The following is a 24,261-nucleotide window of genomic DNA, read 5'->3' on the forward strand; positions in this document are numbered from 1 at the left end:
ATATCAATATCCTTAGATATGCACATGATACCACCCTTATGGCAGAAAGTGAAGAAGAACTAAAAAGCCCCTTGATGAAAGTGAAAGAGGAGAGTGAAAAAGTTGGCTTAAAGCTCAACATTCAGAAAACTAAGTTCATGGCATCCAGTCCCATCACTTCATGGGCAATAAAGTAAATGGATGGGGAAACAGTAGAAACAGTGGCTGACTTTATTTTGGGGGGCTCCAAAATCACTGTGGATGGTGATTGCAGCCATGAAATTAAAAGATGCTTGCTCCTTGGAAGGAAAGTTATGACCAACCTAGATGGCATATTAAAAAGCAGAGACATTACTTTGTCAACAAAGTCTGTCTAGTCAAGGCTATTGTTTTTCCAATAGTCACGTATACATGTGAGAGTTGGACTCTAAAGAAAGCTGAGTGCCAAGAATTGATGCTTTTGAACTGTGGTGTTGGAGGAGACTCTTGGGAGTCTCTTGGACTGCAAGGAGATCCAACCAGTCCATCCTAAAGGAGGTCAGTCCTGGGTGTTCATTGGAAGGACGGATGTTGAAGCTGAAACTCCAATACTTTGGCCACCTGATGCGAAGAACTGACTCATTTGAAAAGACCCTGATGCTGGGGAAAGATTGAGGGCAGGAGGAGAAGGGGACAACAGAGGATGAGATGGTGGGATGGCATCACCGACTCAATGGACATGAGTGTGGGTAAACTCCGGGAGTTGGTGATGGACAGGGAGGACTGGCATGCTTCGGTTCATGGGGTCTCAAAGATTCGGACACGACTGAGTGACTGAACTGAACTGAACTGAGCTCAAGCCTCTATTCCTGGTGAGTGCTTGCACTGAACAGCTCACTGTTCCCAGTTGAAGGTAGATATATCTGCCTAATAGATAGGGAAGTTGAGATTATGATTAACATTCTTTGGTGAAATCTGAGGAAGTTAATAGAATGCTTGGGAGTGGGCCAAAGGAATTCCCTTAAGCAAAGCTGAAGCACAACTCATAAATTTTTTTTCATTCTTCTCCAAGTTCTCAATGAATGATTTTGAATACTTCTGGATTTCCTGGTGTGAAAATATTTCACCGAGAAGCAGAAGTCCAAGGATGCCAGGAAAGTGCCAGATAGACACAGTTCTGTCACAGGAAATCATAGACACACGATGCAACTAACTGCTTAGACTCCACTGACATTACAGTATGTGCTGGGGCAAGTCAGTTCATGGCATGGCTGTCGTGCAAGTGTCAGGAAGGAGACTAATACCAGTACCAGCTTTCCCTTCCTAACTAATCATTATCAAAGGCAGAAAAGCAATGTGCCACTGTTTCTCTGCTTCTTCAGCTCAGCAGTTTTTTTTTTTTTTTTCTTTCTTTCTTTTAACCTTCCTTCAAGAACTGATTGTTCAGGCTAAGTTGGTATAAAGAAACCAGGTATCCAAAGTTCAATGTAACAGTCCATAAAAACCTCAAAGAAGGCCAGTTGTAAAGTGATGGTACTCATTTGAGTGGTTATCAAAACTTCTTATTGTTCTACCTTTATGATATTTGTAGGATAGTATTTCCTACAACTGGCACAAACCCCCTTTCCTCTCTCCATGCCCCTTAGGCACATGTGATTCCTCCAGACCAGGAAGTTGTGAGTGTGTCACTTCTGATTGAGAGCATAAACTAAATTGCCCCAGCACATACCCTAATGTTCTTTGCTGAGCGCTTTCCTCTTTGGCTCAACCTGCAGGGTATGGTGGCTTTTTATTCAGTCTGATCTCACACTGACCCCAAAGAGCAGGATACCCCTGGCCTGCTTTCAGTGGTCATGCATCATGAGCGAGTATGAAAACTTTTCTTATTTGAAGATGCTGATATTTTATAGTTGCTTGTTACCACAGCACAACCCTAGCCATCCTGGCTCATTGTTACAATAGAACTTGCAATAGGTAGATGACAGAACCTGATGTTCTTGCTTTAAGGTCCTCTCTAGTAAGATATGGGCTTCCCTGGTGGCTCAGCAGTTAAACATTTGCCTACAGTGCCAGAGATGCAAGAGACGTGGTTTGATCCCTGGGTCAGGAAGATCCCCTGGAGGAGGGTATGGCAACTACTCCATTATTCTTGCCTAGAGAATCCCATGAACAGAGGAGCCTGGCTGGCTATGTCCATAGGGTCGCAAAGAGTTGGGCATGACTGAAGTGACTTATCATACCCAGACATATTAAGACATGGCCTGAAATAGAAGTGGTTGCTAGGAGCAAATCAATCCAGAGTTCACAGTCAGAATCTTCTAAGAATTTCTGCATTAATTAGTTTAGAATATGGAAAATGACTTCATGAATACATAAAATAGTCCACAATTATTCCATTACAATATTTGCATTGAATTCTACACATCAGCCATAGAAATACTAAGTCACTTTCTTCTAGATCTAAGATTTGGTCAAAAAACTAGTACTGACAAAGATGATGTGGGCTGCTGAGTATAAAACTTGCAACGTTTACATGAACTGACATGTACTGAATCACCTGTGGCTAAATTTAAAGCAAAGGTGCCACCTCCTAAAAAAGATAAAATGAATGCTTGGTTATTTGGACTCAAGAATAAGGTAGCATTCTTAAGAAAAGATTTTTATGACAGTGGCCCAAGCAAATCACAACATAGTTTTTAAGTTTTAGCAACACATCTTTTAAATTTCTTGCTCACTTAGTTGTTAATTCTAAATACATAGAATATTTCATAAAGATACCTGAGGGTTTTTTTTTCTATCCCTCACTGAGGCATGATGTTACAAATGCTCCTTTCAATAATTTGATAGACTCAAGCTTTGAGGCAGAGAGAGCATCTGTTGGAAAACCTGGTGATATTTTTCCTATTTATGGCTTTTTTTCAGTCTAAACCACAACCTCATTTCTGTTGTGAACACCCATCCTTTGAAAGCACAGAAATCACAATAATGAGATTTCGGAGAAAAGGAATTGTGGAAATCACTCAACACTTCCTAGCAATGGGTAATACTTCCCTCTATCCACTAAATCCAGAGACTTTTTCATATTAATAAATAGTTCTATGGAGTTGGGCCCCGCGATGGCTCCACCAAAGGGAAAGACTGAGACACCGAGCCAGAAATGAAATTAAAGAACACACATGAGTCACTGCATTTAGAGAGCATTTTAATACCAGAGAAGTTATTGACTGAACCAAAACCACTAAGTGTTCCACCTCAGAAAGATTAATAACTGACAACAAAAGTGATGTTCCAGAAATTAGACTGGACATGTATGATAAGGACAGAAAACTAAGTAGAAGACCATGCATGTTTCTAATCCTCTTAATGTGCTCAGCTGCCAGCATCCAATAACTTGGGAGTGGGGAGGAAATCAGAAAAAAATAGATTTTTTTGCTTTTTCATAGCTTGAAAAAATTTCTATGTTCATGAAGCTGTTTTTCTCATCACTTACATTTTAAGAACTTATAATAACTAAGCCAGAAAGAGGCAAAAACAAAATATATCTGCCTATTATCTGAAATTATGGGGATCATAGATATGCTTATGAATATTTAGCAATTTTGAACAATAATGAGTAGCTTCTATAAATACTGTTCTCATTTATCTGGATATCAAGGTCTGGTCATTCTATATGCAACAACTACATATCGTGGTATTTTCACCAGAGGAAAATTCTGCACATTCCTCTACAAAAAGGGAGTCAGAGGTGCAGCTCTGAATGCTTGCAGGAAGTGTCAGTGACTTCATATCTTAGATAAAGGAGAAGAGAGACCAAGAATTAATGGGGATACAAACTGAAGGGCCAAAAAGAAAAATGACAACCAAAGAGTTTAGATGATGTCATATTTTCTTTCTGTATGGAAAGGTTTAAAATCAGAAAGGGATCCAGGCTGCAAATTATTATTCTGTCTTAATTGACTCCATGCATTCACTCTTTTCCACCCTATCATCCAGTACTGCATAGTGTGTTAGTCAGAATCATCTCCAGCTCTTTGAGATCCCATGGACGGTAGCCCGCCAGACTCCTCTCTCCGTGGAAATCTCCAGGCAAGAATACTGGAGCAGGTAGCCTTTCCCTTCTCCAGGGGATCTTTGTGACCCAGGGACTGAACCTGGGTCTCCTGAATTGCAGGCAGCTTGTTTACCACCTGAGCTATCAAGGAAGCCCTACGCTGACCCAAAACACATTCTACAATCAACAACCAAAGTAATCTCTTAAAATTATAACTTATACCACATTACTTTTTAGCTGAAAATCCTCTAGTGACTCTGTCCTAAAAGTAAAATAGAAGGTATCTTACAATGCTCTGGGATACCGTAATTAATTTGACTCCTGGGTATTGAGCCTTCTTCATTTCCTATTATTGTTTTCTTTGTTCATTAATCTCCCAGTACAATGACTTTTTTCCCAATCCTGAAACACACCAAACTGGTCCTTTTTTTGGACTGTTGTCTTTGAAGTTTACTTGTAGCTGAGTTTTCCTCCAAATGTTCATAGGCATTGTTTCATCTTTTTCATAAAGAAGTTTTCAGCTGAAATCTTATCTCTTATCAAAGAGAGTACACCATACATTATACTCCCCAATCATTCTCTGTCCCAGTAACATTTTGAGGAGTCATAATTATCACTATTTTAAATAATTTATTTATTTTTTCTGTTCTAATCTGTCCTTACTTCAGGTCCAAAATGAAAGTTCCATGACAGTAAAAATCTGGGCTGTCTTTTATCATTATCCAGCTCATAGAAAAGTGCCTCTCACACCACAGATACACAATAATTTTTTTAAAAAAAATTAATCTAAACATCTTTTGTTCAAGTTGTGTTCAGGGAAAACTACTGAAATCTAGATCAGCATAAAATGAAGTTGGGAAATTAATGAACAGCAAACTAAGGAAATAGAATATTTCATTAGGGAAAAGTAATTGTCTTTCTTGTTTCAGCTTGGTTACATGCAGGAATTCCTGTTTCATATTTTCCCCATTTGAGAATCAAAAAAAAAAAAATAAATAAATACACATAAGATAAAACAAATTGGCAATTTTTAAAAGTACTGTCTTTGTAGTGGGTGACTGCTGAAAAAAAAGAAGGGTATTCTTATATCCACACAGAACTATAACTCACATTTGTGAAGAATCTTTATTCTTTGTTTTTCTAAGGAAGACTTGCCAGCCTAATCGTAAATGCCACTGATTCATTTAAGCCAATTGTATATAACGATTATGTTGGAAGTAGGAAACATGAAGTTTGGGTACAAGTGAGGCCACAGCTGAAGTCTCATTTAATTTCACCTAGAGCAAAACTTCTTTGGCCATCAGCACAGCCCTCAAATCTTGGCAGCCTGTGTACAAAAGACATCTCCTTTCTCAAAGAGCAGAGATCATGCCAGGGAAGGCAGGCAAGTCTCTTGTGATCCATAGCAATGATGAAGACAGTCTGCTGACAAATTAGTATCATGTTCTTAGACAAAAGTCAGAAACTTTGTTATTTGCAAAGACAAATATGTATTGCTTTACACAGTAGATATAAAGGCCTTAAAAGTACATGCAGTTTTAGAAGTAGTGCTGTCTATTAAAAGTATTAAAGAAGATAATTACTTACAAGGAAATTTTGGGAAATTATTTCCCAAAAGAAAAGTACCCTGTTCAAGAGGGAGGGGACAGATGTATACCTATGGCTGATTCATGTTGATATTTGGCAGAAAACAACAAAATTCTGTAAAGCAATTATCCTTCACTAAATAAGTAAATAAATTTTTAAAAGAATGATATGTTATGAAAGGGACAAGCGCTGTTTAAATGCTTTCTGGCTAGATTAGTTTTGCTTAGAAGCCAGGTGAGTGTGATTCTACTGGAATCAGTGCCTGCAGCTTAACAAAAATGAAACAAGCAGATAGTCTTGAAAGACGGTCTCTTAGGATCTAGTCACGATTAGATTATACTACTGACACACACAAATATGTGAAAGTACACTTTGATATAGATATAATTTATAATAATACACTCTAAAGTTTATTTGACTTAGCACCTTCAGACTGTAGGACAGGGGGTCCCCATGAATGCCATCTGTTTAAAGGGCCCCATTTTGACCCTCATCTGTCTACATTCTTCCCTAAAAGTGAGGAGTCTTGGCTCCAAAGGTATGTGCTCGTCCATGGCTCACATACTTCTTTCTAGATCATTCTAGAAGTTTCAGGGTCCCTAAATTTCCAGTCCAAATGTCACTGAGATTGTTTTTAAGCCCTGTATGAGTCTTCTTCCCAAGTCTGCCTCCCTAAAGGCAGACCAAGTGACTGCTGGTGAATTCCAGCCTAGATGCTGAGGATATAGATAAAGCATGGAAGGGTTGGCTCAAATAGCCTTGTGTATGGGTGTGAGGTCTCCTTGAGTGTGGCAGAGAGCTGGAGGTGAAAAAAAAAAAGGGCCCATCAGAATGGGCCTGGGTCCTGGGACTGGGCAGGTTCTTACTTCTCTGTCATTCTGATGAAGAACTAGCCTTCCTGGTTTTAATAAAGATTTATTTGTCAAGGTGGAAAGCTAGAGCACATTTTATGTAGTAGTTTCACGGCATGTCATAACTTAAATATTTAGACATAATATGGGAGCCCCCATGTGTATGTTTCCCTCAGGCCTTGCAAATGGTAGGAGGAAGTCTATCATGTGTTTTTTTATGTGCAGAACTGTACTAGAAACAGAGTTTTAAAAGTGTTTGAATATCTGACATTAGATTGTTGTATATCTCCCCACAGAGTTGAAAGTCTGCACTCTGTGAATCCAGGCAAATGTAACTGGGCAATCCCAGTGTCCTGATCAGCTCACCTTGATGCTGAGATACATGTGAAAAGTACACACGGCTGCCTGAGAAACAGCTACACCAGAAAGGGACCTGGGGGCCCCAAAGAAGCCTTGGGAGTTGGAGTAGATTACATTATTTCAAAATATTTGCTTTTCCTCCTTGGTAGAATGTTATACTTCCACAACCATTGAAGTCAGAGTTGGCCATGTGACTTCCTCTGGTCTATGAGATATGAGTGGAACTAAAGATGCTTACTCCTTGGAAGGAAAGTTATGACCAACCTAGATAGCATATTCAAAAGCAGAGACATTACTTTGCCGACTAAGGTTCGTCTAGTCAAGGCTATGGATTTTCCCAGTGGTCATGTATGGATGTGAGAGTTGGACTGTGAAGAAGGCTGAGCACCAAAGAATTGATACTTTTGAACTGTGCTGTTGGAGAAGACTCTTGAGAGTCCCTTGGACTGCAAGGAGATCCAACCAGTCCATTCTGAAGCAGATCTGCCCTGGGAATTTTTTGGAAGGAATGATGCTAAAGCTGAAACTCCAGTACGTTGGCCACCTCATGCGAAGAGTTGACTTATTGGAAAAGACTCTGATGCTGGGAGGGATTGGCGGCAGGAGGAGAAGGGGATGACCGAGGATGAGATGGCTGGATGGCATCACGGACTTGATGGACATGAGTCTGAGTCAACTCCGGGAGTTGGTGGTGGACAGGGAGGCCTGGCGTGCTGCGATTCATGGGGTCACAGAGAGTTGGACACGACTGAGTGACTGAACTGAACTGAACTGAATGTAAATGCTTTCTAGCAAATCTTTATGATCCATTTTGTGGCTCCACTCTCTCCACAGTAATATCAGCCAGGTCCTTGATAGGAGCCACTCCTGCAGATTGTATCCTATAACAAAGACTGACATTGAGTGGAACTGCTATGATCTTCAATAAATATGCAGCCTAAACAAGAAATAACTCTTTGTTGTTATAGTCATTGTGACTTGGGGATTATTTGTTACTATTGCATAACAGCCAAGCAATAGAGGGGAGTGTAATGAAGACACACTATGTGAACTTTTTAACTTTAAGTTACACAGATCATGGGTGTCAGCGACAAATACCAGTGCACAATGACAGGTACAAGGTTAACATGCTATACAACAGTGGAGAGCAACAATAAAAGTTGACAACATGTGGGCCTGTGGACCAGACACCCCTGATCTGATTCCTGGACTCTAATTAAGCACCAGAGATGATGAACTGCAAAGGGAGCAGGTGTGAAAACTTCAACTGACTCAGAATTCTGAATTGAATTCATTTTAGAACCAGAAGTGACTGTTACCTTGAACTGATAAGAAATTTGCCGATAGCTGTCCTAAGGCCTGCAGAGCTATGTTAACTTTAATTTTTTAAGAAAATAAATACTACATTTTGCAAATCCAACTCCAAGACTGAAAAGTTGAACCCGTTACTGTAATGCTGCTGCTGCTGCTGCTAAGTCGCTTCAGTCATGTCCAACTCTGTGTGACCCCATAGACGGCAGCCCACCAGGCTCCTCCGTCCCTGGGATTCTCCAGGCAAGAACACTGGAGTGGGTTGCCATTTCCTTCTCCAATGCATGAAAGTGAAAAGTGAAAGTGAAGTCGCTCAGTCATGTCCGACTCAGCGACCCCATGGACTGCAGCCTACCAGGCTCCTCTGTCCGCGGGATAGTGCATAGCTAATAACTCTGAGCATTTAGGAGTCACAACACCTAATGAAGAGGTTCTAGCATCATCTCTGTTTTATTGAGCAGTAAACCAAGGTGCAAGTGACTGTTCCTTTGCCCAAAGTCTCACAGCCCAACAACATCATGCCTCCTCCCTATCCTTTATGGTTATGTCCTAAATCTACTGAACCCTAAATATAGCCTGTGTGAGGCCTGGTACCCGGTATGTACTATAATCACCATCCAGTTGGCTGCATGTTTCACGTGGGAATGCGAGCTAGAGGTGGTTGGAGAACATAATAATCATCTCTGGACTTCCCTGGTGGTATAGTGGGTAAGAATCCACCTGCCAATGCAGAGGACATGGGTTCAATCCATGGTCTGGGAAGATTCCATTTGCCATGAAGCAGCTAAGCTCACGCTCTACAACTACTGTAGGCCACACTGTAGGGCCTGCATGCTGCAGCTACTGAAGCCTATGCGTCTAGAGCCTGAGCTCTGCAATGAGAAGCCCCCACAATGAGAAGCCCGTGCACTGCTACAAAGAGTGGCCTCCACTCACTGCAACTAGAAAAAGCCTGTGTGCAGCAGTGAAGACCTAGCACAGCCAAAAACAAAGAAATAAAACAGACATTAAAAAATCATCCCTTACACTTGAATAGTGCTTTCATCATCTCATTTAATAATAGTGCACATTTCTGGGGTAAATATTGCCACTCACACTTTATTAATTAACAAAGAAATTAAATAGTCTACTCAGAACCATGCTACTTATGCTAGTGGGATGAGGACAGAAGCCTGAGAACATGTTCTTAAGAATCATGTAGTCCTTGAAGCTCCCAGAATCTCCAGAAAGGGGTTGTATTTTCTCTATTTTAAGATCACAAACAAAGGTATTACAATATTCACAGAACTAAGAGGGACTGTGTAATTTCCATTTTAAATAGCAGTTTAAAATGCCATGAAGAAAATGTGTGGACACTCTAATAAATGTTTGATTGAAAAAAGTTTATAGAATACTGAATCTAGGCTTGATAGTAAGTACATTGATATAGACTGAATAGGACCATTGTTGAGATGACTCCTGAATCAAATTTCTAGCTCGCATCTCTCTCTAGAGCTTCAGATCTGTGTTTTCAAAAGCTTCCTCTACCTGGATGCCTTGTCAGCCCTTCAGATAAATTCAGCCCATCTTACAACCTGCTCCTTGTCCAACTTTCTTGGTTCTGCAGTATGAACAAAGTTGTCTTTAAATCCTCACAGCATTTAGGAACTTGTCTTTAGAGTCTATTTCTTCCATTTGTAAAAACAAACAAAATCCATTCCATTCTTTCCAATCTTTTGACAACAGAGTAGTTCAAGCCTTCATTAATTCTCTTCTGGATCATTAAAATAATCTCTTGATAAATCTGGGCATCTATACCTCCTCTTTTTAGAAAAGCATGTTTATTGGGCTAATTATGTTCTTAACCAAGCTCTTACAAAGTTCTTTTTTAAATCTAATCAGATTTCCTTTTTCTATGGAATTAAATACCAATTTTTGTTTCCAAATTTAAATTCAAGAATGGGAATAATACTTATTTAACATGATGATAAAAATCTGTTTCTTCACTGCATGTAACATCATCTCTAGTAAGAGTAAAATGCTTATTTTATAAAATGTCCTATACTTTCCCACTTCTAGTCTTTTGTTCTTGCTATTCTCTCTAAAACTGGAAATTCTTTTTCCATGTCTACTATAAATTATTTCTCCTTTATGAAAGTATCCCTGCTCCTCTCAGGAAGATTAAATCTTATCTTTTTGTAATCATGAGGGATTTAACTTCATAAGTCATGCTGATACCATCACAGTTGATATTATCTTCATATAATCATGATTGGCATATAAAAAGTTTAATTTCAAATCAAACTATAAATATCAACAGCATGCATCCTAACTTTGCTTTGTTATCCAGATCTAAAGCTCACATAATATTGTTAGGTCCTAGAGAAGAGAGTCATTTTTTCCATCATTTTATTCTATGCAATATATTATACCTAGATTGTATGTGAGAAACACTTAAAAACTATTTATTGAAATGAATTAAAAAACACTAGCTTAAAATTGTGGTATACTTTCTAACAGCCCCAGAGATAATTGCAACTACTATGTTACCCATTGCCAATAAAAACATAAAGAGACTAAGACTATTGAAGAATAAAACTACACTATTTCATTGTTTCTTAAAATATATATTCTGCATTAATAATGAAAAGACAATATTGATTTTGGATATAATCTTATAAGGAAGATGATTAAGAATTATAGAATAATCTTGTTCTTTTTGGTTTCCTATGATTCTCATGAAAATGTGAAATTGTGTTTTATTATCCTCAAATCATTTATAGAGGCTTACATAAATTTTAAGACCTGAGCTCTGCTCAGCATAGCACCAAGATCAAAGGCTTCAGTTCAGTTCAGTTGCTCAGTTGTATCCGACTCTTTGCGACCCCATGAATTGCAGCATGCCAGGCCTTCCTGTCCATCACCAACTCCCGGAGTTCATTCAGACTCCATCGAGTCAGTGATGCCATCCAGCCATCTCATCCTCTGCATCCCCTTCTCCTCTTGCCCTCAATCCCTCCCAGCATCAGTCTTTTCCAATGAGTCAACTCTTCGCATGAGGTGGCCAAAGTACTGAAGTTTCAAAGAAACCCCAGGGTTGATCTCCTTCAGAATGGATTGGTTGGATCTCCTTGCAGTCCAAGGGACTCTCAAGATTCTTCACTTATTTTCTAATAAATTAGAATCCAGATCTTTATATCACAAGTTTACAAATTTATAGAAGTATTAGCCATGAAATAATCTGTCATCTGCTCATTAAATTTCAACACTGAAAAACTTAGGGAGAAAATGAAAGTTAACTAGGCTATCAGAAAATAGGTCTTTGAGCGACATTCAAATTGCATTTAGACTTTGGATACATTTATGGAATGAACTGTAACTGTCCACAAAGCTCTGTTTAAGGAACAAGTATATTCCTTAGGTTATATCTTAGTTCAAGAGCCACAATAAATATGCTGTCAAAATTGATCAATGTTTAAAATGTATTCACACCACAACTGAAAGTAAGAGGATATTATGGGTATAAGTCAGTAATCAGATGGGTATCAGTTCAGTTCAGTTCAGTCACTCAGTTGTGTCCGACTCTTTGTGACCCCATGAATTGCAGCACGCCAGGCCTCCTTGTCCATCACCAACTCCCGGAGTTGACTCAGACTCACATCCACCAAGTCAGTGATGCTATCCAGCCATCTCATCCTCTGTCGTCCCCTTCTCCTCCTGCCCGCATTCCCTCCCAGCATCAGAGTCTTTTCCAATCAGTCAACTCTTCGCATGAGGTGGCCAAAGTACTGGAGCTTCAGCTTTAGCATCATTCCTTCCAAAGAAATCCCAGGGCTGATCTCCTTCAGAATGGACTGGTTGGATCTCCTTGCAGTCCAAGGGACTCTCAAGAGTCTCCTCCAACACCACAGTTCAAAAGCATCAATTTTTCGGCACTCAGCCTTCTTCACAGTCCAACTCTCACATCCATACGTGACTACTGAAAAAACCATAGCCTTGACTATATGGACCTTAGTTGGCAAAGTAATGTCTCTGCTTTTGAATATGCTATCGAGGTTGATTGCGGGGGGTGCTCTGCAGAAAGAGAGAGGCAGTGGAACTTTCCTCAGCAAAGCCAAGGGGTCCCAAGGAGAGGTAAGCCTGCTGTCCGCCAACCCAGGCCATCTGAGAGCGAGAGACAATCAGACGCGACAGGGGTTCCCTCTAAGCAGTTCCGCTTTATTGCCTCAAGCTCTTGGTTTATAAAGGCAAGCAGGATGGGGTTTGCATGGGACTTTCCATAGTTGCACCAATCACGTTAAAGGTCAAATCGTCATGTGCCATCATTATAACAGGAATTTATGGTGATCATGCACTGTCCATGTGCATGGAAATCAAGAGAGCCAATCAAAAGTTTTGACAGACAACTTAGGCCACGCCCTCATCTCTTCCGCCAGGAGCCATCTTAGCTCTAAACCGCAAAGCTAGCCCTTCTTTTTCAAGGTTTCCCATTTAGGGCCCCACAGTTGATCATAGCTTTCCTTCCAAGGAGTAAGCGTATAACTGATTGCAAATGAGAGGCAAGAGGATTATGTACCACAGAGCCCCTGTAGGAAGAAATACAAATTCAATGACTGCCATTGAATGAGGACAAAGAGAACATAAAAGGGTAGGCAGGTCAGGGCAGTTCACACAAGGACATGAGCTGAAGTCCACTCTGGGAAAGTGCCCTGGGCTGCACAGCAAGTACTGGTCAATGACTGTGGTGACTATACTGCATGAAAATCTGTAGCATTTGTTAAATTTTAATTCCTTCAAGAAATCCACTGAAAATTCTACAATTAGAAAATATTCCATTAACACAAATAAACTGCCTTGAACACTAATGTAACTGCCAATAAAACATTTCATAATCAGATTTTAAGTTACTGCAGAAACAAATCTTTAGACTTTACCTGGTTGGTTTTCTAGATGTGTCTTTAGACATAAATTGCTAAATATGCCTAAAGAAAAATTTGTGTGCTTGCCATTTTTTATAATAATAAACTATTACAGCAAAATATTGTATCTCTTTGTAAAAGGTGATTTTTTTCTGGAAATTTATAATTTTCAAATGCTTACTCTATAACAGGAAATAAATGATTTATTTAGCATCAAGGTAACTAGGGTATACAAATTTTTAACTGTTGAGATTTTTTTTTTAAAAATGAGTGCTTCTTAGTATAAACTATCTTAAAATTGTTTTTTGATGGTTGACAATTGCTTTCCAATAGAGAGTAAAACTCTTTGGAGATGCTGATAGATAAGATACAGGGAATAAAAAGGGGGATGGCATTTTGTATGCTGAAAAATATTTTTTGATGAGATATGTGGTCTCATTAGCAGAGTTAAAGTTGTTTCTAGGCTATGTTGATAGAACTGTAAAATACTAATTCAATTCAAGACAATTTTGAATACAGAGCCATATAACTACTCAAGTGGATAATCTTAGTGAAATTGAAAAAAGTTGTTTTCACATTGCTTAGGCAAAAAACAGAATTCAAGGAGAATAATTTATGTAAGTAAAAGACCACAGTAACATTAAAATATAACGAGCTATTGGTAGAGTAGCATTGAAACATATACATTTAATGTGTAAAATTAGATATGTTAGGTAGTTAGAATAGAGAAAGGAGTCCATAATGGCAGTGGCTAAAAGACAAAGAAAGGAAATAGTCCAAGAAAATAGAACAAAGGAACACTGAGGATTGGAGTGAGCACTTCAGGTAAAACAAACAGACCTCCTGGCCAGCCCAGTTTACATACGGTAGGCTCAGGGGGAGGAGAAAAAAATACATAAAAGAGGAGCCAAAATTAAGTCACAGTCTTCTCTTCTCTTTGAGTCTTTCGGGTTGGCCTGCCCTCATGCCTTGAGGATGTATTTTCCTTTGCTTGACAAGTAAAACTGAGCTGTAACGCGGAGCTGTAACAGTGGTCTGTCCTTCACTTCAAATTTTTTGCTGTGGCAAAACAGAACCGGGGAAATTATAGAAACTCCCCTGACAGATATCCAGTAGAAATTTGCTGTATGAGTCAGGGACTTCAAATCTGGTACTCTGTGACAATGTAGAGGGGGTGGGATGGGGTTTGGGGGTGAGAGGGAGGTTCAAGAGGGAGGGGACATATGTATATCTATGGCTGATTCATGTTGGACATATGGCAGAAACCAACACAATATTGTAAAGCAATTATATAAATTTAAATTAAAAAAAATCAAATATGAATGATATACATCCTTCAAAGTTTATCTTCTCACTAAACCCATACATGACTATATAAACCCTCAAACACTGTATGAGACAAAGCATTATTCTAAGCCAAGATGTCAATAGTTGCCAGTAATTGCTAGCAACAAAAACCAGGAAGGCTTAAAAATGATATACTTGAAGAAGAAAAACATTATTTGGAAAGATTGAAGTTGCTTTTTATACTCACAATGCCTTCATGCACTAATATATTTGAGAACTTTATTTTATACAACCTTAAATGATGTGAAAGTTTTAATGAGTGAACTAGGAATTGTGTACCATCCACAATACTTACTCATTGGAATGCTCAGCCCGGGGAAATCACTGTGTGTTTCACGAAAAGAAGTTGATATAGAAAGAATGCTGATATAGACATTTTTTTGTTTGGGAAGGTAAGCTATATATTTTTCAACTAAACACTAAATTCTTCTAGGGAAAAATCCATGCCTTTGCTTTATTTAAATATCAAGTATAGTGTTAAGCACATAGCAGTCTTTTAAGAGACACAGTAGAACCAGATCAGCTATCAGTGGTTTGTTAATTACTACAAGAAAAGCTGAATTACAAATAACCTATTTTACAATCCTGAGGGTGAAAAACATGGTTATATAAATACTGGAAAATAACAGGAGGTGCTAAAATCTAAGAAAAGTTTCTGGTATCTTATGAAAAAATTAGAAATGTAAATTGGTGAATAATTGTAAGATGAATTTGGTAAATGTAAGTTGCCTGAAAAAAAGTTCCCAGAGAACATTTAGACTAAAAATTAATTTTAATTTGAAAGTACTGGTGATTATTTGCAATTATATGTATACTCAACAATTACAATTTAAAAATATCCATTCATGTAATAAAATGGAAATTGATGGACTGAAGCTACATGAAGCAGCAGGGTACAGCCATTAAGGACCCAAATTTTAGAGCCTAATAGCCAGGGTGTGAAACACAGTGCCACTTTCTATCTGAGTGGGTGCTTGTGTGCTAAGTCGCTTCAGTTGTGTCTGACTCTTTGGGAGTCTATGGAATGTAGCCTGACAAGCTCCTCTGTCCATAGAATTTTTCAGTCAAGAACACTGGAATGGGTTGTTATGCCTTCCTCCAGGGCATCTTCCTGACCCCGGGATCGAACCTAGGTCTCCTGTGTTGACAGCTAAGTTCTTTACACTAGCTCCACTTGGGAAGTCCATGACTAAGGGTAGGCTAGGCTAAAACACTCCATCTCTTTGTGACTCATTTCTCCTCATTAGTAAAGTGATGATAGCAATAGTATTTAGCTCACTGAGGTGTTGTGAAGTCACATTAGCTGATAAATAGGAGAGCATATAGAAGAGAGCGAGGCATTAAGCATAATGTTTGATGTTATGAGTATTATCTTATTTCATTCTTCACTTGGAGTGATATCAGTGACTGAAAACAGTATTTAACAAGTGGATACAAACATGCACACAGACACACACACATTAATCATAGCATATTTTTAGGAAAAATGACACTACCAATACAAAGCATACATTTTAAAATCTTATGTAAAAAGTCAATACTAATAAGATATATAGACAGAGCACTGAATTTTCTCTCACTTAAAGTATGTCGTGTGTGTCAAAAAATTCTGTAAGAAAATGAAATATTCAGCTAGTGAATATTAGTTGATTGAATATTATTTTGAATATTACCTTATTTTGATTTTAGAGATATCCTCTGCTATGTCGATAGACATTTTTGTTTGTGAAGGTAAGCTGTATATTTTTCAACTAAATACTAAATTCTTCCAGGGAAAAATCCATGCCTTTGCTTTATTTAAATATCAAGTATAATGTTAGGCACATAGCAGTCTTTTAAGAGGCACAATAGAACCAGATCAGCTAATTCAGTGACTTGTTAATTACGACAAGAAAAGCTGAATTACAAATACCTATTTTACAATCCTAAGGGTGAATGTGCTTTTGAAAACATCATTTTGGTTATTTTCTTTTTCTTTAGTATTCATCTTTCTTCATCAATATGTGGTATAAACACATACATCTTTCTTCTTTTTAAATTAATTGTTATTGGAGTATAGTTCTAAAATGTGTTGTTTTCATGGTGCAGCAAAGTAAATCATTTATATGTATACATATATCCACTCTTTTTTAGATTGCCTTCCTATTTAGATCATCAAACAACTTAGAGTAGAATTCTCGTGCTATACAGTAGGTTCTCATTGGTTATCTGTTTTATACATAGTAGTGTATATAACATATATCTTTCTTTTATACAAGTTATCTCTGACGGAAATTGGTAAATGTTAACATAAGTGTGTTTACATTTATTTGAAAATATGCATTTCTACATGTTGTCTTAGAACAAACACCAAAATATTAGCTATGGCTAATTTTGAGAGAAAGTATTAAACACATTTTTTTTTCTATTTTGGAGTTCTTCTGTGTTTTTCTTTATATTCCAAAATATATACTATAGTCTTGGATTTCTTCCATAAAATAAAAAAGTAATGTTTTAAAAGACAGTAGTTGTCAAACCATTAGTTCATTTAGTCTAAGATCTTCAGAAAACAGATATGACTGCAAAGCTTGATCAACATCAAAGACAAGAATACTTTCTCAAAGTCTTAATTTCACTTATTATTATGTTTTCTTATATCATACATTTATTTAAACACTTGTGAAATGATATATTTTTGAGCCATACTTCAAATTACTGGCAATGTCAGTCTATGAAAAAGACAGGTATTTTTCCCCCCATGAAGTGAGATAATTTTCAATCTGCCATAACATGTGCTTACACATCTTCGCTTTTAAAACATACAAGTTAAGTTAGGGCAGATTATTCCTTTTCAACTTTTACAACTTTTATGCTGCTGCCAGAAGTCTTCTCGGCATTTGCTTTGAATTCTGTCTTCAGTGTATCTCTCATGGCTCTTGCACAGATCTGGGAGTACCTGAGGTAGTTGAGTCCAATCTGTTGCCAATATGCTGCCATGATGTTACAAGAATAGAGCGCTTCCAGCCTAATCGCAAAGATGAGGTCAATGTCTGCTCAGTGAACAGCCTAGCTTGGGAAATGATATCTTTAGCTCTAATACTTGAATATATAAAATAAAGAATATAAAGCACTTGGGGAAATTTATTCTGTTAACTTCCTATTACACTTTCTTGTTGTTTACTATTAGTCATGAATTCTGTTACTTCATAATTATGCTATATTTTCAGGTCAAGAGAGCTAATTTATTTGAAACAACTCACATTTTGCTCTCCACATTTTCATATTCCAAGATTTGGGGATGTTAAAGAAGGTATGCACAAGCCCCTCACAGACAATTTCCTTTTAGGTTAGAGAGTGCCCAATCTGATAATGAATCAGCCTACAGCCCACTTGGCTGGAATTCTCAGGGAGGCTGGAATTATGCCTTGTTCTCTTTTCTATATCTGTTAACTCGTTCCGTGTAAGGCACTTAGCACTGATGCCATAGAATGGAAGCTTCCAGTTTGCTGGCTTTCCTGATGGGTGCCTACCAAGACCCGATAAATCCAAAGTCTTCAACATCTAAATTAATAACGTCTCAATCATGCTACTCTTGGGCTATAGTTTGTGGATTTATCCTTAATTCTGATCTTTCCCCACACCCTACACATCTGTATACCCAAAGTGTATCAGGAATCCCAACTTCTCGTTGCATTCACGATGATCTCAGACTTCTCCACTCTTATTTAAATTACTGTAATACCCTCTTGATTTCCTACTTCCATTGCTCTACCCCTACATTCTGTTTTCTCTAGTGTAGCCAGAATCATTCGCTTAAATGGAAATTAGTTCACATCTTCCTTTTTCAAAATAATTTTTGTGTTCTTGTTGTTGTTGAGTCACACAGCTGTGTCTAATCCTTTTGTAGCCCCATGGACTGTAGCCCATGAGGCTCCACGACAGTTCCAAGGCATCGATTTTTCAGCACTAAGCCTCCTTTACAGTCCAACTCTCACATGACTATAGTTCTGATAGCAATGTGCTTAATAATCTAATGACCCCTAATTAATAAAGTGAGATTCCAGTTTCTTAACAATTCATTGAAGAAAACTACTTTTGAGGTAAAGACTATGACTTTATTTGGAAAGCTTACTGATCAAAGGAAACTCCTTTAAGCTTAACTAATAGCCCACCTGACCTGCCTCTTGAGAAACCTATATGCAGGTCAGGAAGCAACCGTTAGAACTGGACATGGAACAACAAACTGGTTCCAAATAGGAAAAGGAGTATGTCAAGGCTACATACTATAACCCTGCTTATTTAACTTATATGCAGAGTACATTATGAGAAATGCTGGGCTGGAAGAAGCACAAGCTGGAATCAAGATTACTGGAAGAAATATCAATAACCTCAGAAATGCAGATGACACCACCCTTATGGCAGAAAGTGAAGAGGAACTAAAAAGCCTCTTGATGAAAGTGAAAGTGGAGAGCGAAAAAGTTGACTTAAAGCTCAACATTCAGAAAATGAAGATCATGGCATCTGGTCCCATCACTTCATGGGAAATAGATGGGGAAACAGTGGCTGATTTTATTTTGGGGGGCTCCAAAATCACTGCAGATGGTGACTGCAGCCAGGAAATTAAAAGACGCTTACTCCTTGAAAGAAAAGTTATGACCAACCTAGATAGCATATTCAAAAGCAGAGACATTACTTGCCAACAAAGGTCCATCTAGTCAAGGCTATGGTTTTTCCTGTGGTCATGTATGGATGTGAGAGTGGGACTGTGAAGAAAGCTGAGCACTGAAGAATTGATGCTTTTGAACTGTGGTGTTGGAGAAGACTCTTGAGAGTCCCTTGGACTGCAAGGAGATCCAACCAGTCCATTCTGAAGGAGATCAACCCTGGGATTTCTTTAAAAGGAATGATGCTAAAGCTGAGGCTCCAGTACTTTGACCACTTCATGCGAAGAGTTGACTCATTGGAAAAGACTCTGATGCTGGGAGGGATTGGGGGCAGGAGGAGAAGGGGACCACCAAGGATGAGATGGCTGGATGGCATCACCAACTGGATGGACATGAGTCTGAGTGAACTCCGAGTGTTGGTGATGGACAGGGAGGCCTGGCGTGCTGTGATTCATGGGGTCGCAAAGAATCGGACACAACTGAGCAACTGAACTGAACTGAATTGAACTGAATCACGCAAGAATTATTAAAACTGTTTAAAACTCACTTTTTTTGCATGATGAAGAGCATTGAAACACAGTCTCTTATAAAACAGACTGCCTTACCAATAAAATTAATTTAATTTATAAATGTAACTCTAAACAAGGAAATATTCATAATGGCTGACCTATATAAAGAATTAAATAACAAATGTTTATATATAAATGACACATTCATATTAGATGGTGAAAACCTGTGTTATTCAAGATTATAATGTAACAGAGATATTAAACAAATAAATAAATGTGAATTAATTTTAACAACAGAGAAGGCAATGGCACCCCATTCCAGTACTTTTGCCTGGAGAATCCCAGGGACAGAGGAGCCTGGTGGGCTGCCGTCTATGGGGTCACACAGAGTAGGACACGACTGAAGTGACTTAGTAGTAGTAGTAATTTTAACAAAACGTATAGTGTAGTATTATACCATTTTCAGGTGAGAAATTAAGGATTTTAGTCAATTCCCTAATGTATGAACAAGTGAAATTGCATGCCGTTTGTTCCCTCTTCATTCTTTCACATATACCAATATTTTTCAAAAACTCTTCTATTATCCATATCTTCCTCTTACAAAATTATTTCTTTGTTTTAATTTTCAAAATTTGCAACTTCTCAGCTCTAATTCCATGCCACCTGATGACTTTTGTCTTCATAGGACTTAAAAAATGTATTTTTCCCTTTAGTGCAAACCTTATTGCCGGGAGCCAGCATGAGGAATCCCGCCCGTGACAAGGTCATGAGGAAGGAAGCCTGACAAAATGCAAGGACGTGATTAGGCTTCAGGGGTTCCCCCTGGAATTTTCTGAGCATCCACCCCTCAAAAAATAAGAATCTGCCTGTTTTTCCACTCTTTTGATATTTTCTGGAAAAAGTCAAATCAGGGCTTTAGTCTTCTGCATTTGAAAGGGATGTTTTAGTTAAACCCCCTCTGATAACTCTCTAGCTTGCCCAACAGGTTTCCCCAGACCTCTTACAGCTTGTGAATTGCTTACAGCCTCCCAACCGAGAGAGGCACAAAGCTTAAAGCATCTTAAAGATACAGAGCCTTTTCTAAAGAGTTAAAAATCATATTGGTAGAGGGTTTTCACTGTTGACTCAATGACTACTGCCAGGCCTCCATATTTTTTATCTTTTAGGCACCTGGGAGGATGTTAATCAATGTAAACGGGATATGGAAAAAGATATATAGTAGTTTTGATGTTAGCAACACTAGACTTTTGAGTTAATTACTTTTCTTTTGTTATAAATCACTGTACTCTTTTTACTTGTTATAAGTTGCTGTATCTTTGCTATGTAAGAATGTAACTTTATTTAGTGCTTTCTGAGAGTGGCACCAGACTTTGGGAAGATCAACACAAATAAGTCTTTTGGTTGACAAACCCTTATGAGAAAAAAGGCTGTAAAATGTTAATTGGCCCTTTTGGCCGGAAGATGATGTAAATTACCTAAGACTTGTGTATACAACTAGGTATGCAGAGAGAAAAGCCTGGTTTTGATAAGAGTCTGGGCTGCTAACACTGCATAATTTTGTATTACCCATTGATTTCTATGTACAATCAAAAAGGTATAAAAGGCCTTTTTAGACAATAGAGGTCGGGGCCAGTCGCTGGACTGGTTTTCCCCGTGTCTTCTCTTTAATTTTTGGCTAAATTCCAATCTGGGGCATGGAGGCTCACCATGTCTACTTATTTGTCCTAGCTTTTAAGATCTATGCGAGGGGAGCCCATGGCAGGGCACCCCCCGATATTAAGAGGATGCCGGTGGCCTAATGTAGATGGTGCAAGCTCCTTGTCTGGAACTTTATTGGCTTCCCACATAAACCAAGTTATTCAGCCTTCTTTCTCCACTTAATTTTCCTACTACACTATTTCTTCATAATCTAATCTTATATTTCTATATTAATAAATAAATAAGTTTTCCTCACCAACGCCGTCCCCACTTCAAATTCCCTGGATCCACCAGGGCTGGACCCCGGCACCTTATATTTTCTACAAATAGAGCATTTAAAGATAATAGTTAACTGACATGGAGTACACAGTTTCTTTTTAATTATAGTTTTATTGAGATATGCCTGATATACATTAGAGTGAAAGTGAAGTCGCTGAGTCGTGTCCGACTCTTTGGGACCCCATGGACTGTAGCCTACCAGGCTCCTCTGTCCATGGGATTTCCCAAGCAATAGTACTGGAGTAGATTGCCATTTCCTTCTCCAGGGGATCTTCCCAACCCAGGGATCGAACCCAGTTCTCCTGCATTGTAGACAGATGCTTTACCGTCTAAGCCAATGCGCATATATAAAGTGTTAGTTGATAAATTTTGAGATACATATATACATACATGTTTAATCACAATCACCATAAAAATCACATTCATCAATCTCAAAACTTTCTTTGTGACTTAGTTTCCTTTGTGCCTCTCCTTCCCTGCCCCTTGCCTAAGACTACCATTGGCAGGGGTAGAATAATTGTGACTGAAGAATAATTTGCATTTCTAGAACTTTATAAAAATTAAATCAGGCAGTATTTATTCTCTTCTATATTTTGCTCTCCTTTATCTCAACATAATTACTGTGAGCATCATCTGTGCTGTTGCAAGTATCAATAGTTAAGTCCATCTTTTTGCTGAGAGTTTTTTTAGTGTACAGATACAGAACAATTTGTGTTCCATTCACCTGTTGACAGGATCCAAATATTTCTTCTATTCCATTGCTCACCTTTTATTCTTGTGAAATTTTGTTCTTATGAAGTGCAGTCAGATTACTACTCTTCCTATTTATTTACTTTTTTTACCTCATTTTATTTGTTTTCATAAAACTTTTGTGCTGAAAAAAAAATTCTTCCATACATTCATGGCAAAAATAGTCTAAATTTCTTCCAATGTGTTCAATATGTATTTTCCATATTTTTTTTAAAATATGAATTTTAGGATCCATTTTTCAAGTTCTATAAAAATTGTCTAATGGATGTCTATCAGAACTAGAGAAAATTTACAGATTAGTTTTGTAAAATTTGACATATCTTTGATATTGTCTTCCTTGTCTAAGATTAGTGTCTGGCATCTTTCTCTTGTTCCAGATCATAAAAGGAATGTTACTAGGGTTTTCTTGTAGTATGACATAGTCTGGTTTTGTGGTTAGAATAATATTCATTTCCTTCTGTTTCTTTTATCAGTTATTTTCCCCTTATTAATTAGCTAATATTAAAAAATTAAAAGTTGTGTGCTGTTTCTATAGAGAACATTGCATGAATACATTTATAAAGTCTAAATATTCCTTTATTTTTGGATTATTATTGTTTTGTTTTTTAATATTTATTTTTGACAGTCCCTTTTTGCTTAAATTGTGTTTTGTCTAATATTAATACCATAGTGTAGACTATCTTTTCTTTGATGAATATTTCCATCAGGAATTTTCCCAACAATTTTATTTTCTGTGCTGCTCTAGTGCAGAATATAATTTGAATAAAAACACACAGAGAGGCACACACAAACTAATCTCTAAGTGTTTACATGTAAATTTAATCTGCATAAATTTACTGTGATTACTGAGTTCTATCATCTTACTTAGTGCTTTTTAATTTGCTTCTTGGGTTTGTTCTCTCCTTTCTTTACATTGATTCTGTTACTTATACTTATTTTATTCCCATCCCCCTCTGCTTGATTAGTAAAATGGCTAATTTTTAAATTACATATATGTAATTTTCATAAATTGAATGCAGAAATGATCCTTTTTCTTCCTTGTTAGTATAATCTGGAATAATAGCCAAATAATTTTTGAATCACCTAAATTCATTTATTCACATCAATCAATAAAAATTTAATAAAACATTTTACTGATAACAGCTCACTCGAGTTTCATACACACTGATTTCTCATCCCAATTTACCCTTTTTCTTTACTGTTTACAACAATGGACTAATATATTTAGTTAGCTATTAATACAACTATTATTTAAGAAATCTACACTATTTTTGATAGCTTTGAATTTACTTTTATTTACTGGTCAAAATATGCCATGTCTTCCAATTTGAATCTATTTTTCTATAGGTCTAAAGATATTTCTACTTTTATATTTCAAATATAACTGGCCTGATCTTCCAATTATTTTCTACTTTCAAACTTGACATAAAATAATATCATCTACAATTATGGCATGTTTAACATGTGCCAGATTTTTTCTAAGCATTTTGAATGTTTCAACTAATTTAATCTCACAATAATAATGGTTCAAAGTTGGAATGATCATTGTCATTATTTTGCAGAGTTTCATAGTACTTTGGAATAATATTTAATCATTATCTTGCAAATTGAAGCTGTACTCATTAAACAATAACCCTCCAGTTACCCTTTCCTCTTCCCCAGGCAACCACCAGTTTACTTTCTCTCTATGAAGTTAGCTTTTCTAGTTATCTTCAGTTTACTTCAGTTCAGTCGCTCAGTCATGTCTGACTCTTTGCGACCCCAGGAATCGCAGCACACCAGGCCTCCCTGTCCATCACCAACTCCCGGAGTTCACTCAGACTCACATCCATCGAGTCGGTGATGCCATCCAGCCATCTCATCCTTGGTCAACCCCTTCTCCTCCTGCCCCCAATCCCTCCCAACATCAGAGTCTTTCCCAATGAGTCAACTCTTCCCATGAGGTGGCCAAAGTACTGGAGCTTCAGCTTTAGCATCGTTCCCTCCAAAGAACACCCAGAGCTGATCTCCTTCAGAGTG

The 24,261-nt window shown here is 37.7% G+C and overlaps 1 protein-coding gene across 1 annotated transcript; it reads right to left on the reverse strand.

Annotated features, from left to right (window-relative positions):
- Window positions 1–17,183: 17,183 nt before the first annotated feature.
- LOC120856958 (ATP synthase subunit epsilon, mitochondrial-like) lies at window positions 17,184–17,339 on the reverse strand. The gene has a single exon (XM_040232471.1). The coding sequence runs from the start codon at window positions 17,337–17,339 to the stop codon at window positions 17,184–17,186; it is 156 nt and encodes a 51-aa protein (XP_040088405.1).
- Between the last annotated feature and the right edge of the window lie 6,922 nt (window positions 17,340–24,261).

Source organism: Oryx dammah, unplaced genomic scaffold, assembly GCF_014754425.2.
Source record: "Oryx dammah isolate SB20612 unplaced genomic scaffold, SCBI_Odam_1.1 HiC_scaffold_28, whole genome shotgun sequence".
NCBI classification, from domain to species: Eukaryota; Metazoa; Chordata; class Mammalia; order Artiodactyla; family Bovidae; genus Oryx; species Oryx dammah.

What these genes read in the sequence shown, in the direction of transcription:
- LOC120856958 (XM_040232471.1), bottom strand. Translation starts at nt 17,339, where the DNA reads ATGGCAGCATATTGGCAACAGATTGGACTCAACTACCTCAGGTACTCC.